This window comes from Melospiza georgiana, chromosome 29 (genome assembly GCF_028018845.1).
Source record: "Melospiza georgiana isolate bMelGeo1 chromosome 29, bMelGeo1.pri, whole genome shotgun sequence".
NCBI classification, from domain to species: domain Eukaryota; kingdom Metazoa; phylum Chordata; class Aves; order Passeriformes; family Passerellidae; genus Melospiza; species Melospiza georgiana.
The window spans coordinates 4914097-4934407 of record NC_080458.1 but is presented as its reverse complement, the minus strand read 5'-3'; the positions used below and the strand labels follow the sequence as shown (position 1 = coordinate 4934407).

Genomic DNA, 20311 nt, shown 5'->3' with positions numbered 1-20311 from the left:
AGGGCACCTGGGGTGGGGAATGGGGGTGTTGGACTGGAAAAGGGCGCCTGGGGTGGAGATCTTCATGGAGATCTTCGTGGAGAGCTTCACCTGCCAGAGGGCACCTGGGCTGGGGAATGGAGATGTTGGACTGGAAAAGGGGACCTGGGGTGGGATCTTCATGGAGATCTTCGTGGAGAGCTTCACCTACCAGAGGGCACCTGGGCTGGGGAATGGAGATGTTGAACTGAAAAAGGGCACCTGGGGTGGGAAATGGAGATGTTGAACTGGAAAAGGGAACCTGGGGTGGAGATCTTCATGGAGAGCTTCATGGACGTCTTCATCTGCCAGAGGGCACCTGGGGTGGGGAATGGGGGTGTTGGACTGGAAAAGGGAACCTGGGGTGGGGATCTTCATGGAGATCTTCATGGAGAGATCTTCATGGAGATCTTCGTGGAGATCTTCATCTGCCAGAGGGCACCTGGGGTGGGAAATTGAGATGTTGAACTGACAGAGGGAAAATGGGGTGGGGAATGGAGATCTTGTACTGACCCAGGGGACCTGGGCTGGGGAATGGAGATGTTGAACTGAAAAACGGCACCTGGGGTGGGAAATGGAGATGTTGAACTGGGAAAGGGAACCTGGGGTGGGGATCTTCATGGAGATCTTCGTGGAGAGATCTTCATGGAGATCTTCGTGGAGAGCTTCACCTGCCAGAGGGCACCTGGGGTGGGGAATGGGGGTGTTGGACTGGAAAAGGGGACCTGGGGTGGGATCTTCATGGAGATCTTCATGGAGAGAGCTTCATCTGCCAGAGGGCACCTGGAGTGGGGAATGGGGATGTTGGACTAGGAAAGGGAACCTGGGGTGGGAAATGGAGATCTTCATCTGCCAGAGGGCACCTGGGCTGGGGAATGGGGATGTTGAACTGACCAAGGGGACCTGGGGTGGGGAATGGAGATGTTAGACTGGAAAAGGGGACCTGGGGTGGAGATCTTCATGGAGAGCTTCACCTGCCAGAGGGCACCTGGGGGGGGGGATGGGGGTGTTGGACTGAAAAAGGGGACCTGGGGTGGGAAATGGAGATGTTGGACTGGAAAAGGGCACCTGGGGTGGAGATCTTCATGGAGATCTTCATGGAGAGATCTTCATGGAGATCTTCATGGAGAGATCTTCATGGAGAGAGCTTAACCTGCCAGAGGGCACCTGGGCTGGGGAATGGAGATGTTGAACTGAAAAAGGGCACCTGGGGTGGGATCTTCATGGAGATCTTCGTGGAGAGATCTTCATGGAGATCTTCGTGGAGAGCTTCATCTGCCAGAGGGCACCTGGGGTGGGGATCTTCATGGAGATCTTCATGGAGAGATCTTCATGGAGATCTTCGTGGAGATCTTCATCTGCCAGAGGGCACCTGGGGTGGGGAATGGAGATGTTGGACTGGAAAAGGGCACCTGGGGTGGAGATCTTCACGGAGAGCTTCATGGAGATCTTCATCTGCCAGAGGGCACCTGCGGGGGGGAATGGGGGTGTTGGACTGGGAAAGGGAACCTGGGGTGGGATCTTCATGGAGATCTTCGTGGAGAGATCTTCATGGAGATCTTTGTGGAGAGCTTCATCTGCCAGAGGGCACCTGGGGTGGGGAATGGGGGTGTTGGACTGGGAAAGGGAACCTGGGGTGGGATCTTCACGGAGATCTTCATGGAGATCTTCATCTGCCAGAGGGCACCTGGGGTGGGGAATGGAGATGTTGAACTGAAAAAGGGAACCTGGGGTGGGATCTTCATGGAGATCTTCGTGGAGAGCTTCATCTGCCAGAGGGCACCTGGGGTGGGGAATGGAGATCTTGAACTGACCAAGGGGACCTGGGGTGGGGAATGGAGATGTTGGACTGGGAAAGGGAACCTGGGGTGGAGATCTTCATGGAGATCTTCGTGGAGATCTTCATCTGCCGGAGGGCACCTGGGGTGGGAAATTGAGATGTTGAACTGACAGAGGGCAAATGGGGTGGGGATGGAGATCTTGAACTAACCAAGGGGACCTGGGGTGGGGAATGGAGATGTTGGACTGGAAAAGGGGACCTGGGGTGGGGAATGGAGATGTTGGACTGGAAAAGGGCACAGTTCAAGATCTCCATTTCCCACCCCAGGTGCCCTCTGGCAGATGAAGATCTCCCTTTCCCACCCCAGGTGGGAATGATGAAGATGAAGATCTCATCTTTTCAGATGAAGATCTCCATTCCCCATCCTAGGTACACTTTGTCAGTCCAAGATCTCCATCCCCACCCCAGGTGCCCCTTTTTCAGTTCAAGATCTCCATCCCCACCTCAGAACTTCATGGGGTGGAGATCTTCATGGAGAGCTTCACCTGCCAGAGGATACCTGGGCTGGGGAATGGGGATGTTGAACTGACCAAGGGGACCTGGGGTGGGGAATGGAGATGTTGGACTGGAAGAGGGTGCCTGGGGTGGGGAATGGAGATCTTCATCTGAAAAGATGACATCTTCATCTTCATTATTCCCACCTGGTGTGGGAAATGGAGATCTTCATCTGCCAAAGGGCACCTGGGGTGGGGAAACGGAGATCTTGAACTGAAAAAGGGCAGCTGGGAAGGGGAACTGAGATGTTCATCTGCCAGAGGGCACCTGGGGTGGGAAATTGAAATGTTGAACTGACCAAGGGGACCTAGGATGGGGAATGGAGATCTTGACCTGCCAAAGGACACCCGGGGTGGGGAATGGAGATCTTGAGCTGACAGAGGGCACCTGGGAGATTGATTTTGGGTTGGGGAACTGGAGCTGCCAAAGGGCACCTGGGGTTTGGGGAGGCACATCCAGGACACCTCTCTGTGCCTCTGGTTCTGTTCCAGGTGTGGTGCTGGGTGGCCCTGAAACCTTTCTATAATATGGTATTAGTGGAATATAATATAGAATTAGTCCAATATAATACAGTTTAATAAAGCAATTGTTCAGCGTTCTGAATCAGAACAGAGTCAGATGCATCCTATCCATGCCCTCTCTTTTCTGCTGGCTCCCAGCCCTCTGTGCTCTCTGTTCCAGGTTTGGTGCTGGGTGCCTGTGAAGCCATGATAATATAATATAATATAATATAATATAATATAATATAATATAATATAATATAATATAATATAATATAATATAATATAATATAATATAATATAATATAATATAATATAATATAATATAATATAATATAATATAATATAATATAATATAATGTAATATAATGTAATATTATAATATAATATAGCAGTTGTTCAGCATTCTGAATTAATAGAATCAAATGAATGCCATAGGTGCATTTCCTGCTGGCTCCCAGCCCTCTGTGCTCTCTGTGTTCCAGGTTTGGTGCTGGGTGCCTCTGAAGCCATGATAATATAATATAATATAATATAATATAATATAATATAATATAATATAATATAATATAATATAATATAATATAATATAATATAATATAATATAATGTAATGTAATGTAATGTAATGTAATGTAATGTAATGTAATGTAATGTAATGTAATGTAATATAGCAATTGTTCAGCATTCTGAATTAATGGAGTCAAATGAATGCTATAGATGCATTTCCTGCTGGCTCCCATCCCTCTGAGCCTCTGTTTGTGCTCCAGGTTTGGTGCCTCTGAAGCCTTAATATAATATGGTATTAGTGTAATATAATACAGTATTAATCCAATATAATGTAGTTTAATCAAGCAATTGTTCAGCATTCTGAATCAGTGGAGTCAGATACATCCTATAGGTGCCCTCCCCTTTCCTGCTGGCTCCCAGCCCTCTGTGCTCTCTGTGTTCCAGGTTTGGTGCTGGGTGCCCCTGAAACCTTTATATAATATCACATTAGTGTAATATAATACAGTTTAATAAAGCAATTGTTCAGCATTCTGAATCAGAGCAGAGTCGGATGCATCCTGTGGGTGCATTTCCTGCTGGCTCCATCCCCCTGTGCTCTCTGTGTTGCAGGTTTGGTGCTGGGTGCCTCTGAAGCCATGATAATATAATATAATATAATATAATATAATATAATATAATATAATATAATATAATATAATATAATATAATATAATATAATATAATATAATATAATATAATATAATATAATATAATATAATATAATATAATATAATATAATACAATATAGCAATTGTTCAGCATTCTGAATTAATGGAATCAAATGAATGCCATAGGTGCATTTCCTGCTGACTCCATCCCCCTGCGCTCTCTGTTGCAGGTTTGGTGCTGGGTGCCCCTGAAGCCTTTATATAATATCACATTAGTGTAATATAATACAGTTTAATAAAGCAATTGTTCAGCATTCTGAATTAATGGAGTCAAATGAATACTATAGGTGCCTTTCCTGCTGGCTCCCAGCCCTCTGTGCCTCTGTTTGTGCTCCAGGTTTGGTGCCTCTGAAGCCTTAATATAATATGGTATTAGTGTAATATAACATAGTATTAATCCAATATAATATAGTTTAATAAAGCAAATTTTAAAGTTTAAAGCAAATTTTAAAGTTTAATAAAGCAATTTTAAAGCAATTCAGCATTCTGAATCAGTGGAGTCAGATACATCCTATAGATACCCTCCCCTTTCCTGCTGGCTCCCAGCCCTCTGTGCTCTCTCTCTGTTGCAGGTTTGGTGCTGGGTGCCTCTGAAGCCATGATAATATAATATAATATAATATAATATAATATAATATAATATAATATAATATAATATAATATAATATAATATAATATAATATAATATAATATAATATAATATAATATAATATAATATAATATAATATAATATAATATAATATAATATAATATAATATAATATAATATAGCAATTGTTCAGCATTCTGAATTAATGGAGTCAAATGAATGCCATAGGTGCATTTCCTGCTGGCTCCATCCCCCTGTGCTCTCTGTTCCAGGTTTGGTGCTGGGTGCCTCTGAAGCCATGATAATATAATATAATATAATATAATATAATATAATATAATATAATATAATATAATATAATATAATATAATATAATATAATATAATATAATGTAATGTAATGTAATGTAATGTAATGTAATGTAATGTAATGTAATGTAATATGATATATGATATGATATGATATATAATATAATATAATATAATATAATATAATATAATATAATATAATATAATATAACATAATATAATACAATATAATATAATACAATATAATATAGCAATTGTTCAGCATTCTGAATTAATGGAATCAAATGAATGCCATAGGTGCATTTCCTGCTGGCTCCATCCCCCTGCGCTCTCTGTTGCAGGTTTGGTGCTGGGTGCCCCTGAAGCCTTTCTATAACACTAGTCCAATACAATACAGTTTAATAAAGCAGCTGTTCAGCATTCTGAATCAGAGCAGAGTCAGATGCCTCCTGTGGGTGCATTTCCTGCAGGCTCCATCCCCCCGTGCTCTCTGTGTTGCAGGTTTGGTGCTGGGTGCCCCCGAGGGCTGCAGCCCCTCGCCCTCATCCCAGGCCAGCCGTGCCCTCCTGCCCTGCTCGGCCCCGCAGCCCCCCGGGCTCCCCCCAGCCCAGCAGCAGCAGCAGCCGCCCATCAGCAGCCCCATCATGTCGCAGGTGAGTCCCACAGGGCACAAAATGCATTTCATAACTTTACTACAATATACCTGCTTATTTTATATTTCTTCCTTTATTGGTTTGCCTGACGCGATCCAGAAATTCTCAGGGAACACCTTTAATTCAAGCAGGAGAGATTTAGATCATGACTCAAAGTTTGCCTAATTTTTGAATTATTTTCAGCCAAAAAAACCTGAAAAAATAATTTAAAAATTAGAGAAAATTAAAGTGATTCAGCTTTTTTTTGCTGGCATGAAGCGTTGCTATGTGCAAAAAACCCCAGTCGCTTGTGTTGAAATTTTAGAAGTTTAACAGTTATAAAAATAGTTATAAAAATAGTAATAAGAGTTTGGACAATCAGAGTTAGGACAATAAAAGCAAAGAATTACACAAGTCCAGATGATTCCTGGGCACTAACAAAGGATTAACCCTTTAAAGCAACAGCCTGTTGCATATTCATAAATCATGATGCAAACATTCTTTTCAAACAAAGTAAATCTTCTGCCTCATTTCTGCCCCCTCCTCCCATCTTGTAAATCAATTTCTTTGGCTCCTAGAAATCTGCTTCTTGGGGGAAGCAGAGCCAGAGGAATCCCTTGTGTTTCATAACTTTACTAGAATATATTTGCTTCTTTTATATTTCTTCCTTTATTGGTTTGCCTAATGCGATCCAGGAATTCTCAGGAAACGCCTTTAATTCAAGCAGGAGAGATTTAGATTTCAGTTTGTATCTCCTGCTGTCTCATCCAAGGGTTTAGGGCCTGGAAAAAAACTGATTTTAGGTTGTTTGAGTGTTTTGAAGGGTCTGGAAATGCACCATGCCCATGTCCATCCAAAGGTGAAATCAAAGGATCAATGCCCCCATTCAGTGCTGACCATTGGTGCCCAAAGCTCAGGGTGGAGATTTTAGGGGTTTTACTGTCTCATCCGAGGGTTTAGAGCCTGGAAAAACTGATTTCAGGCTGTTTGAGTGTTTTGAAGGGTCTGGAAATGCACCATGCCCATGTCCCTGTCCCTTCTATGTCGCCAAAGGTCAAATCAAAGGATCAACTTCCCCCCCATCCAGCACTTACCATTGGTGCTCAAAGCACAGGCTGTCTCATCCAAGGGTTTAGGGCCAGGAAAAACTGATTTCAGGTTGTTTGAGTGTTTTGAAGGGTGTGGAAATGCACCATGCCCATGTCCATGTCCCTTCTGTGTCACCAGAGGTCAAATCAAAGCATCAAACCCCATCCATCCAGCACTGACCATTGGTGCCCAAAGCACAAAGCGAGGTTTTACTGTCTCATCCAAGGGCTTAGAGCCTGGAAAAACTGATTTTAGGCTGTTTGGCTGTTTTGAAGGGTCTGGAAATGCACCATGCCCATGTCCCTGTCCATTCTATGTCACCAAAGGTAAAATCAAAGGATCAACCCCTCCCATCCAGCACTGACCATTGGTGCCCAAAACATGGGGTGGGGATTTTAGGGGTTTTACTGTCCCATCCAAGGGTTTAGAGCCTGGAAAAACTGATTTTAGGTCGTTTGAGTGTTTTGAAGGGTGTGGAAATGCACCATGCCCAAGTCCATCCAAAGGTGAAATCAAAGGATCAATGCCCCCATTCAGTGCTGACCATTGGTGCCCAAAGCTCAGGGTGGAGATTTTAGGGGTTTTACTGTCCCATCCAAGGGCTTAGAGCCTGGAAAAACTGATTTCAGGTTGTTTGAGTGTTTTGAAGGGTCTGGAAATGCACCATGCCCATGTCCATGTCCCTTCTGTGTCACCAGAGGTCACATTAAAGGATCAACTTCCCCCCCATCCAGCACTGACTATTGGTGCCCAAAACATGGGGTGGAGATTTTAGGGGTTTTACTGTCCCATCCAAGGGTTTAGGTCTTAGTAAAACTGATTTGAAGCTGTTTGAGTGTTTTGAAGGGTCTGGAAATGCACCATGCCCATGTCCCTTCAGTGTCACCAATCAATTCCCCCCATCCAGCGGTGACCATTGGTGCCCAGAGCACAGGGTGGGGGTTCCACTGAAGGCTTTTAGTGCCATGAAGGGCTCCAGGTGACAAAGCAGGGCTCCCCGTGGAAGGTGAGTGTGCAGGGATGGCCCAGGAGCACCGTGGGGAGCAGCAGAGACCCCTGAGATGGCTGGGCTGTGCCTGATGGGATGGATGGATGGATGGATGGATGGATGGATGGATGGATGGATGGATGGATGGATGGATGGATGGATGGATGGATGGTGGATGCTGGCCTGGAATGGTTCCTGTGCTCCCCAACTCCCTGCAAAGCCCCTCTGTGTTTGCAGTTGGCTCACTTGACTTGACTAACCTTGTTGTTCCTTCTTTCTCTCCTTCCTTCCTTCCTTCCTTCCTTCCTTCCTTCCTTCCTTCCTTCCTTCCTTCCTTCCTTCCTTCCTTCCTTCCTTCCTTCCTTCCTTCCTTCCTTCCTTCCTTCCTTCCTTCCGCCACTTCCTTCCTTCCGCCACTTCCTTCCTTCCGCCACTTCCTTCCGCCACTTCCTTCCGCCACTTCCTTCCGCCACTTCCTTCCGCCACTTCCTTCCGCCACTTCCTTCCGCCACTTCCTTCCGCCACTTCCTTCCGCCACTTCCTTCCGCCACTTCCTTCCGCCACTTCCTTCCGCCACTTCCTTCCTTCCTTCCGCCACTTCCTTCCGCCACTTCCTTCCTTCCTTCCGCCACTTCCTTCCGCCACTTCCTTCCGCCACTTCCTTCCGCCACTTCCTTCCGCCACTTCCTTCCGCCACTTCCTTCCGCCACTTCCTTCCGCCACTTCCTTCCGCCACTTCCTTCCGCCACTTCCTTCCTTCCTTCCGCCACTTCCTTCCGCCACTTCCTTCCGCCACTTCCTTCCGCCACTTCCTTCCTTCCGCCACTTCCTTCCTTCCTTCCTTCCGCCACTTCCTTCCTTCCGCCACTTCCTTCCTTCCGCCACTTCCTTCCTTCCTTCCTTCCTTCCCTCCCTCCCTCCCTCCCTCCCTCCTTCTTCTCCTTTCCCCCTAATTTTCTTCCCTCCTTTTCCTCTTCCCCTTTCCTCCCTCCTTTTCCTCCCCTTTCCTCCATCCTCCTTCATTTTCTTCCCCCTTTTCCTTCTCCCTTTCCTTCCTCCCTTTTCCTCCCTCCTTCTCCTCCCTCTCCTTCCTCCCTTTTCCTTCCTCCTTTCCTTTTCCTTCCCCCTTTTCCCTCCTTTTCCTCCCTTTCCCTTCCTTTTCCTCCCTTTTCCTTCTTTTTTCCTTCCTCATTTTCCTCCCTACTTTTCCTCCCTTTTCCTTCCTTTTCCTCCCCCTCTTTCCTCCCTTTGCCTTCCCCCTTTTCCCTCATTTTCCTCCCTTTCCCTCCCTTCTCCTCCTCCCCATTCTTCCCTTTTCCTTTCTCCTTTTCCTCCCTTTTTTCCCTCATTTTCCTCCCTCCCACCCCTCTCTGCTGGTGTAGCCGGTGCCGGCGCTGCAGCCCGTTCCGTACTCTCCAAGCTCCTGCCCCCAAGTCCTCCTGCCAGTGTCTCCACCCCAGCAGTACAGCCTGGTACAAAGCCCCAGTTCCTCTCTTGCTCCGTGTCTCTTGTGCTCTGTGCTGTGTTTGTGGTGTGCGTGAGCTTGTGCTGATCAGCTGTGTCCCCAACACACCCACCCGACCCCTGGGTCTGGGGTCCGGCCAGCTCTGGCATCCCTGAGGCCACGGGACCACCAGTGATGGGTGGAAAGAGCCTGGGAAGAGCAAATTCAGAGCTCCCAGGGCTCCCAAAAAGATGTCTGAGACCGTGGGACCTCCACTGCTGGTTGGAAAGGGCTTGGGAAGAGCAAATTCAGAGTTCCCAGAGCTCCTCAAGCACATGCTTGAGGCCATGGGACATTCACTGCTGGTGTGGTATTCTTGGAAAGAGCCTGGGAGGAGCAAATTCAGAGTTCCCAGAGCTCCCCAGCAATGCCTGAGGCCATGGGACCTCCACTGCTGGTTGGAAAGAGCCTGGGAGGAGCAAATTCAGAGCTCCCAGAGCTCCCCAGCAGATGCCTGAGGCCACCACTGCTGGAGCTGTGGCCATTGAAAGAGCAAATTCCAAGCCCAGAGCTCCCCAGCAGATACCTGAGGCCATCACTGCTGGTTGGAAAGAGCCTGGGAAGAGAAAATTCAAATCTCCCAGAGCTCCCAGCAGATGCTTGAGGCCACAGGACTGCCACTGTTGGGTTGGTGGCCTCGGAAGGAGCAAATCCCAAGCCCAGAGCTCCCCAGAAGATGCTTGAGGCCATGGAGCCACCACTGCTTCAGTGGTGGGTTTGGAAAGAGCCTGGGAAGGGCAAATTAAGAGCTCCCGGAGCTCCCCAGCAATGCCTGAGGCCGTGGGACCACCATTGAAGGGTGGAAAGAGCCTGGGAAGAGCAAATTCAGAGCTCCCAGAGCTCCCAAAACGATGCCTGAGGCCACCAGTGCTGGTTAGAAAGACTTGGCAAGAAAAAATTCCAAGCCCAGAGCTCCCAGCAGATGCCTTGCAAAGAGCCTGGGAAGAGAAAAATCAGAGATCCCAGAGCTCCAAAAAGATGTCTGAGGCCACCACTGCTGGAGTGGTGACCTTGGAAAGAGCCTGGGAAGTGCAAATTCAGAGCTCCCAGAGCTCCCCAGCAATGCCTGAGGCTGTGGGACCACCATTGAAGGGTGGAAAGAGCCTGGGAAGAGAAAATTCAGAGCTCCCAGAGCTCCCAGCAGATGCCTGAGGCCACAGGAGCATTGCTGCTGGAGTGGTGGCCTTGGAAAGAGCCTGGGAAGAGCAAAATCAGAGATCCCAGAGCTCCCCAGAAGATTGGAGGTTTTATTTGCTCCAGGGATCTCCCCTGTGCTGGCTGCGGTCTGAGGCCATGGGACCATCACTGCTGGAGTGGTGGCCTTGGAAAGAGCCTGGGAAGAACAAAATCAAGCCCAGAGCTCCCCAAAAGAGGTCTTAGAAGGAGCCTGGGAAGAGCAAATTCAGACTTCCCAGAGCTCCCCAGAAGATGTCTGAGGCCACGGGACCATCACTGCTGGAGTTGTGGCCATTGAAAGAGCAAATTCTAAGCCCAGAGCTCCCCAACAGATGCCTGAGGCCACAGGACCATTGCTGCTGGAGTGGTGGCCTTGGAAAGAGCCTGGGAAGAACAAAATCAAGCCCAGAGCTCCCCAGAAGATGCCTTGGAAGGAGCCTGGGAAGAGCAAATTCAGAGCTCCCCAGAAGATGTCTGAGGCCACGGGACCATCACTGCTGGAGTGGTGGCCTTGCAAAGAGCTTGGGAAGAGCAAATCCCAAGCCCAGAGCTCCCCAGCAGATGCTTGAGGCCACCAGTGCTGGAGTGGTGGCCTTGGGAAGAGCAAACCCAATCCCAAGCCCAGAGCTCCCCAGCAGTTCTTGTGCTCACTGTGGGCTCTGGGGGCCGTGACAGCCCCCTGGGCTCAGCCCAGCCCCTGTGGGGTCTCCACGTGGATCTTTTGGGAATGGTGTCCCCCATGGGACGTGGCAGCTGGACTGGTGTCACCCCTCGTGTCCCCAGCGTCTGCTGAGCTCAGCTGGCACGTCCCCCTGTCCTGCTCTGGGTCTGTGGCTCGTGTTTGGAGGGCTTTTGTGGGGAGAAGGGGTGTGCATTAACGGGCAGAGCTGGGTCCTGCTGGTCGTGGCTCTTTTTGTCCCATCTCCTCCATCCTTGACACGTTCCAGGCTGCTGAGCTCAGCTGGCATGTCCCCCTTTCCTGCTCTGTGTTTGGGGGCTTTTTGGGGGGCTTCTCTGGGAGAAGAGAAGCTGTGTCCTGCTGCTCCTTTTGTCCCACCTCCTCCATCCTTGCCCTACTCCAGACCAACAAGCTCAGCTGGCATGTCCCATGTCCCCCTTTCCTGCTCTGTGTTTGGGGGCTTTTGTGGGGGCTTCTCTGGGAGAAGAGAAGCTGTGTCCTGCTGCTCTTGGCTCTTTTTGTCCCATCTCCTCCATCCTTACCCCGTTCCAAGCCAACAAGCTCAGCTGGCATGTCCCATGTCCCCCTGTCCTGCTCTAGGTCTGTGGTTCATGTTTGGGGGCTTTTTGGGGGGCTTCTCTGGGAGAAGGGGTCTGTATTTACCAGCAGAGCTGTGTCCTGCTGCTCCTTTTGTCCCACCTCCTCCATCCTTGCCCTGTTCCAGGCTGATGAGCTCAGCTGGCATGTCCCGTGTCCCCCTGTCCTGCTCTAGGTCCATGGTTCATGTTTGGGGGGCTTTTGGGGGGCTTCTCTGGGAGAAGAGAAGCTGTGTCCTGCTGCTCCTTTTGTCCCACCTCCTCCATCCTTGCCCCTTTCCAAGCCAACAAGCTCAGCTGGCATGTCACCCTGTCCTGCTGATATCAGCTGGCATGTCACCCTGTCCTGCTCTGTATCTCATGTCTGGGGGGCTTTTGGGGGGCTTCTGTGGGAGAAGGGGTCTGTATTACCAGCAGAGAGCTGTGTCCCACTGCTCTTGGCTCCTTTTGTCCCACCTCCTCCATCCTTACCCCGCTCCAGGCCGACGAGCTCAGCAGCCCCTTCGGGCAGATCAGCCTGAGCCGCCAGGGCTCCACAGAAGCTCCGGACCCCTCGTCGGGGATGTTCCAGCCGTCGCTGCTGTCCCAGCACCCGCAGCAGCCGGGGTTCATCATGGCAGCCCCCCCTGGGCAGCCCATCCCCACCTCCAGCTACTCTGCCTCGGGGCACACGGCCCCCAGCCAGCCGGTGCTGCAGCCCCAGGGCTACATCCAGCCCCCTCAGCAGGTAACAGGGCAGGAGGGGGGCCTGGGGAGGGGTCCCTGCGGAGCTGGGTCTGACTCCGTGCTCTTAGAAGGGTGATTTATTATTATATGGCATTATATTACATTATATCACGTTACATCACATTACATTATCTCATATCATACTATATGATGTTATACAATATTATATTCTATTATACAATATGTTATTATACTATGTGATATAATTCTACTATATTGTATTATATTACATTGTATTATATTACATTATATTATATTATATTATATTATATTATATTATATTATATTATATTATATTATATTATATTATATTATATTATATTATATTATATTACATTATCTCATATCATACTATATGATATTATATTATATTATACAATATTATATTCTATTATATTATACAATATTATATTCTATTATACAATATGTTATTATACTATATGATAAAATTCTACTATATTGTATTATATTACATTGTATTATATTGTATTATATTACATGCTATGATATGATATTATATTATATTATATTGCATTACATTACATTACCTCATATCATACTATATGATATTATATTATACAATATTATATTCTATTACACAATGTTATTGTACTATATGATATAATTCTACTATATTGTATTATATTACATTGTATTATATTGTATTATATGATATGATATTATATTACTTTACATTACATTATCTCATATCATACTATATGATATTATATTATACAATATTATATTCTATTATACAATATGTTATACAATATTATATTCTATTATACAATAAGTTATTATACAATATGATATAATATGATATGATATTATATTACATTACATTACATTACCTTACCTCATCTCATATCATACTTTATGATATTATATTATATTATACAATATTATATTCTATTATATCATATCATATCATATCATATCATATCATATCATATCGTATACTATCATATACTATCATATACTATCATATACTATATTATACTATATATTATATTATATTATATTATATTATATTATATTATATTATATTATATCATATCATATCATATCATATCATATTATATCATATTGACATATATATGTCTGGGGATATCCCCAGAGCTGGCAGGCCTGAGGTTGCTGAGGAGGGGGTTTGAGGGTCTGACTTCATGTTCTTAGAAGGCTAATTTATTATAATATTACATTGTATTACATTACATTACATTACATTATACAAAACAATATTATATTATATGATACGATAATATATGATATTATGTTTTATATTACATTACATTACATTGCGTGGTATGAGATATGATATGATGTGATGTGATATGATATGATATATCATATTATATTATGTTATATTATGTTATGTTATATTATGTTATATTATATTATATTATATTATGTTATATTATATTATATTATATTATATTATATTATATTATATTATATTATATTATATTATATTATATTATATTATATTATATTCTAAAAATACACTAAAGAATAGAGATAGGATACAGACAGAAGGCTACAAAGAATTGATAATGAAAAGCTCTTGACCCCTTGCTGAGTCCTGACACAGCCTGACCATGACTGGTCATGAAGTCCAAATAAAAAAATCTCCAACCACATTCCAGAGCAGCAAAACACAGGAGAAACAAACCCGAAAAATCATTATTTACACATCATTTACATTATTTACATTTACATTTCATTTCTGAGGCCTCTCAGCTTCTCAAGAGAAAAAAAAATAACAAAAGGACTTTTCATAAAATATATATATATTTTCCATTAAACATATATAAATTATATTTTCCATAAAATATATTTTAAAAATCAGTTTCCTTGCTCCTGATCCCTGCTGTGCTCTCACCACTGGTGATTTTTCTTTTGCAGATTCAGGTTTCTTACTACCCCCCTGGGCAGTACCCCAACTCCAGCCAGCAATACCGACCCCTCAGTCACCCAGTGGCCTACAGCTCCCAGCGCCCCCAGCAGCTCCCCCAGCAGTCCCAGCAGCCAGGTAAGGGCTGAAAAAAGGGTTTAAAAAGGGTTAAAGGCGTTCATTTCCCCATTCCTGCTGGTTTTATTTGCTCCAGGGATCTCCCCTGTGCTGGGTGCTCATGGGTGTTTGTCTGTCTGTCTGTCTGTCTGTCTGTCTGCAGAGGGGTTGTGTCCTTCCCTCCCTCTCCTCTGAGCTTGCTCGGGGAGGGCGTGAGGTGGATTTAAACCCCACTGAATTTAGAATTTGGAGCGAATTTAGAGCCAGGAGCTTCCCTTGGGTGTGTTTACATCTGCTTCTGCTTTCCCTTCTCTTCAGCAGGAGGTGGGAGGGCAAAGGCAGGATTTGATTCCCTAAATCTTAAATTTGGGGTTATTTTTTTTTCCTAAATCTTCAATTTGGGGTTATTTATTCCCTAAATCTTAAATTTGGGGATATTTTCCCCCTAAAATGTAAATTTGGGGTTATTTTTTCCCTAAATCTTAAATCTGGGGTTATTTAGTCCCTAAATCTTAAATTTGGGGTTATTTATTCCCTAAATCTTAAATCTGGGGTTATTTAGTCCCTAAATCTTAAATCCGGGGTTATTCATTCCCCAAATTTTAAATCTGAGGTTATTTATTCACTAAATCTGAGGTTATTTATTCCCTAAATCTGAGGTTATTTATTCCCCAAATCTGTGGTTATTTATTCCCCAAATCTGAGGTTATTTATTCCCCAAATCCGTGGTTATTTATTCCCCAAATTTTAAATCTGAGGTTATTTATTCCCCAAATTTGTGGTTATTTATTCCCCAAATCTGAGGTTATTTATTCCCCAAATCTGGGGTTATTTATTCCCTAAATCTGAGGTTATTTATTCCCCAATTCTGGGGTTATTTATTCCCCCAATTTTAAATCTGAGACTATTTATTCCCCAAATCTGGGGTTATTTATTCCCTAAACCTGGGGTTATTTATTCCCTAAATTTTAAATCTGAGGTTATTTATTCCCTAAATCTTAAATCTGGGGTTATTTTTTCCCTAAATCTTAAATCTGAGGTTAATTATTCCTTTTATCTTATATTTGGGGTTATTTATTCCCTAAATCTGGGGTTATTTATTCCTTAAATTTTAAATCTGAGGTTATTTATTCCTTAAATTTAGAGTTATTTATTCCCTAAATCTTAAATCTGAGGTTATTTATTCCCCAAATCCGGGGTTATTTATTCCCCAAATTTTAAATCTGTGGTTATTTATTCCCCAAACCTCAAATTCATTGTCATTTCCCCTGTCCCCCTGTGACGTGTCCCCGTTCCCTCCCTGTCGTGGCAGGTTTACAGCCCATGATGTCCAACCAGCAGCAGAGCTACCAGGGCGTGGTGGGGGTGCAGCAGCCTCAGCCCCCCGGGCTCCTCGGCAGCCAGAGGAACAATTTGGGGGGCCAGATGCAGAACGTGCTGGGGGTGCAGCAGGCACAGCCCCCCGGGCTGCTCAGCACCCAGAGGAGCAGCATGGGCAGCCAGATGCAAGGGCTGATGGTGCAGTACACAGCCCTGCCCTCGTACCAGGTGGGCACTGGGGTGATGGGCAGGGGGCTCTGGCTGGGCAGGATGTGCCCAAGGGATGGATGTGCCCAGGGATCCCCTAAAGTTGGGGGTTTCCTCATAGGGATGAGGAGGGCACATCCATGTGGGGATTTGTGGGGCACATCTGGGGCAGGAGGTCTGGGAGGGGGCTCTGGGATGTCAGAAAACCCACCTGAAGTCTCCTCACCCTGCTGGTGTGTCCAGTACACAGCCCTGCCCTCGTACCAGGTGGGCACTGGGGGGCTGGGCAGGGGGCTCAAGATGGGCAGGATGTGCCCAAGGGATGGATGTGCCTCAAGGGGTCCCCCAAAAGTGGGGATTTGCTCGCAGGGATGAGGAGGGCACGTCCATGTGGGCATCTGTGGGGCACATCTGGAGCAGGAGAGCTGGGGAGGGGGCTCTGGCTGAGCAGGATGTGCCCAAGGGATGCCCCAAAGGTGGGGATTTGCTCACCGGGATGGGCAGGGGGCTCTGGCTGGGCAGGATGTGCCCAAGGGTGGGGATTTGCTGCCAGGGATGAGGAGGGCACATCCATGTGGGGATGTGTGGGGCACATCTCGGGCAGGAGGGCTGGGTAGGATGTGCCCAAGGGGTCCCCCAAAAGTGGGGATTTGCTCACAGGGCATCTGTGGGGCACATCTGGAGCTGGGAGAACCTCTGGCACGGGCTCTGCCAGGGCGAGGTTGCTGTGGGCTGTCAGAAAAACCCACCTGGAGTCTCCTCACCCTGCTTGGTGCCTTGGGGCCGTTTTCCCTGCTCTGTTTCTGTAACCTGCTGCTCTCCTCCCTGCCCAGGTGCCCATGGCCAGTGAGTCCCAGAACGTGGTCCAGCAGCCCTTCCAGCAGCCCGTGCTGGTGCCAGCCAGCCAGTCTGTGCAGGGCGGGCTCCAGGCTGGAGGGGTGCCCATCTACTACAGTGTCATCCCCAGTGCCCAGCAGAATGGCACCAGGTAAAGCTGTGGCAGCTGCCAGGGGGTGAACAGGGAGCTGTGCCCACGGTTTTGGGGGGTTTGGGGTGTTCTGTCAAGGGCAGGAGCCTTGGGAAGAGCTGGGATTGATGTAAAAATACAATACGCAGAGATTGAGGAGAAAAACCATAAATTTAGGTTTCTATAGTTGTAAGTGAGCTGTAAGTGAGTTGTAAGTGAGAAACTGCCTTGATAAGATGGTGAGGGGTTTATAATGTAGGAAACTTCATTGATAAGGTGGTGAGGGGTTTATAATGTAGGAAACTGCATTGATAAGGTGGTGAGGGGTTTATAATGTAGGAAACTGCATTGATAAGGTGGTGAGGGGTTTATAATGTAGAAAAATGCATTGATAAGATGGTGAGGGGTTTATAATGTAGAAAAATGCATTGATAAGGTGGTGAGGGGTTTATAATACAGGAAACAACTCAGCAGAATGGCACCAGGTAAAGCTCTGGCAGCTGCCAGGGGGTGAACACGGAGCTGTGCCCACAGTTTTGGAAGGTTTGGGGTGTTCTGTCAAGGGCAGGAGCCTTGGGAAAAGCTGGGATTGATGTAAAAATACAATACGCAGAGATTGAGGAGAAAAACCATAAATTTAGGTTTCTATAGTTGTAAGTGAGTTACAAGTGAGAAACTGCCTTGATAAGATGGTGAAGGGTTTATAATGTAGGAAACTGTATTGATAAGATGGTGAGGGGTTTATAATGTAGGAAAATGCATTGATAATATGGTGAGGGGTTTATAATGTAGGAAACTGCATTGATAAGATGGTGAGGGGTTTATAATGTAGAAAAATGCATTGATAAGGTGGTGAGGGGTTTATAATGTAGGAAACTGCATTGATAAGGTGGTGAGGGGTTTATAATGTAGAAAAATGCATTGATAAGATGGTGAGGGGTTTATAATGTAGGAAACTTCATTGATAAGGTGGTGAAGGGTTTATAATGTAGGAAACTGCATTGATAAGATGGTGAGGGGTTTATAATTTAGGAAACTTCATTGATAAGATGGTGAGGGGTTTATAATGTAGAAAAATGCATTGATAAGATGGTGAGGGGTTTATAATTTAGGAAACTTCATTGATAAGGTGGTGTGGGGTTTATAATGTAGGAAACTGCATTGATAAGATGGTGAGGGGTTTATAATGTAGGAAACTGCATTGATAAGGTGGTGAGGGGTTTATAATGTAGGAAACAACTCAGCAGAATGGCACCAGGTAAAGCTCTGGCAGCTGCCAGGGGGTGAACACGGAGCTGTGCCCACAGTTTTGGGGGGTTTGGGGTGTTCTGTCAAGGGCAGGAGCCTTGGGAAAAGCTGGGATTGATGTAAAAATACAATACGCAGAAGTTGAGGAGAAAAATCGTAAATTTAGGTTTCTATAGTTGTAAGTGAGTTGTAAGTGAGTTGTAAGTGAGAAACTGCCTTGATAAGGTGGTGAAGGGTTTATAATGTAGAAAAATGCATTGATAAAATGGTCAGGGGTTTATAATGTAGGAAACTTCCTTGATAAAATGGTCAGGGGTTTATAATGTAGAAAAATGCATTGATAAGATGGTGAGGGGTTTATAATGTAGAAAAATGCATTGATAAGGTGGTGTGGGGTTTATAATGTAGGAAACTGCATTGATAAGATGGTGAGGGGTTTATAATGTAGAAAAATGCATTGATAAGGTGGTGAGGGGTTTATAATACAGGAAACAACTCAGCAGAATGGCACCAGGTAAAGCTCTGGCAGCTGCCAGGGGGTGAACATGGAGCTTTGCCCACAGTTTTGGGGGGTTTGGGGTGTTCTGTCAAGGGCAGGAGCCTTGGGAAGAGCTGGGATTGATGTAAAAATACAATGCGCAGAGATTGAGGAGAAAAATCGTAAATTTAGGTTTCTATAGTTGTAACTAAGAGTTGTAAGTGAGTTATAATTGAGAAACTGCCTTGATAAGATGGTGAGGGGTTTATAATGTAGAAAAATGCATTGATAAGATGGTGAGGGGTTTATAATGTAGGAAACTGTATTGATAAAATGGTCAGGGGTTTATAATTTAGGAAACTTCATTGATAAGATGGTGAGGGGTTTATAATGTAGAAAAATGCATTGATAAGGTGGTGAGGGGTTTAAAATGTAGGAAACTGTATTGATAAAATGGTGAGGGGTTTATAATGTAGGAAACTATATTGATAAGATGGTGAGGGGTTTATAATGTGGGAAACTTCATTGATAAGATAGTCAGGGGTTTATAATGTAGAAAAATGCATTGATAAGGTGGTGAGGGGTTCATAATGTAGGAAACTGCATTGATAGGATGGTGAGGGGTTTATAATACAGGAAACAACTCAGCAGAATGGCACCAGGTAAAGCTCTGGCAGCTGCCAGGGGGTGAAAAGGGAGCTGTGCCCACAGTTTTGGGGGGTTTGGGGTGTTCTGTCAAGGGCAGGAGCCTTGGGAAAAGCTGGGATTGATGTAAAAATACAATGCGCAGAGATTGAGGAGAAAAATCGTAAATTTAGGTTTCTATAGTTGTAAGTAAGAGTTGCAAGTGAGTTATAAAAGTGAGAAACTGCCTTGATAAGGTGGTGAAGGGTTTATAATGTAGAAAAATGCATTGATAAAATGGTCAGGGGTTTATAATGTAGGAAACTTCCTTGATAAAATGGTCAGGGGTTTATAATGTAGAAAAATGCATTGATAAGATGGTGAGGGGTTTATAATGTAGAAAAATGCATTGATAAGGTGGTGTGGGGTTTATAATGTAGGAAACTGCATTGATAAGATGGTGAGGGGTTTATAATGTAGAAAAATGCATTGATAAGGTGGTGAGGGGTTTATAATACAGGAAACAACTCAGCAGAATGGCACCAGGTAAAGCTCTGGCAGCTGCCAGGGGGTGAACATGGAGCTTTGCCCACAGTTTTGGGGGGTTTGGGGTGTTCTGTCAAGGGCAGGAGCCTTGGGAAGAGCTGGGATTGATGTAAAAATACAATGCGCAGAGATTGAGGAGAAAAATCGTAAATTTAGGTTTCTATAGTTGTAACTAAGAGTTGTAAGTGAGTTATAATTGAGAAACTGCCTTGATAAGATGGTGAAGGGTTTATAATGTAGAAAAATGCATTGATAAGATGGTGAGGGGTTTATAATGTAGGAAACTGTATTGATAAAATGGTCAGGGGTTTATAATTTAGGAAACTTCATTGATAAGATGGTGAGGGGTTTATAATGTAGAAAAATGCATTGATAAGGTGGTGAGGGGTTTAAAATGTAGGAAACTGTATTGATAAAATGGTGAGGGGTTTATAATGTAGGAAACTATATTGATAAAATGGTGAGGGGTTTATAATGTAGAAAAATGCATTGATAAGGTGGTGAAGGGTTTATAATGTAGGAAACTTCATTGATAAGGTGGTGAGGGGTTTATAA

At 45.0% G+C, this 20311-nt stretch overlaps 1 protein-coding gene across 1 annotated transcript in view; it reads left to right on the top strand.

Moving 5' to 3' along the window:
• The window catches only part of R3HDM2 (R3H domain containing 2), a 71187-nt gene that overhangs the window by 34559 nt on the left and 16317 nt on the right, over positions 1-20311 (top strand). The window contains exons 13-18 of the mRNA XM_058042205.1: positions 5467-5618; positions 9057-9146; positions 12111-12356; positions 14261-14387; positions 15679-15914; positions 16727-16881. Of these exons, the coding sequence (XP_057898188.1) occupies positions 5467-5618; positions 9057-9146; positions 12111-12356; positions 14261-14387; positions 15679-15914; positions 16727-16881 (1006 nt within the window). The remainder of the gene's footprint in view (positions 1-5466; positions 5619-9056; positions 9147-12110; positions 12357-14260; positions 14388-15678; positions 15915-16726; positions 16882-20311) is intronic.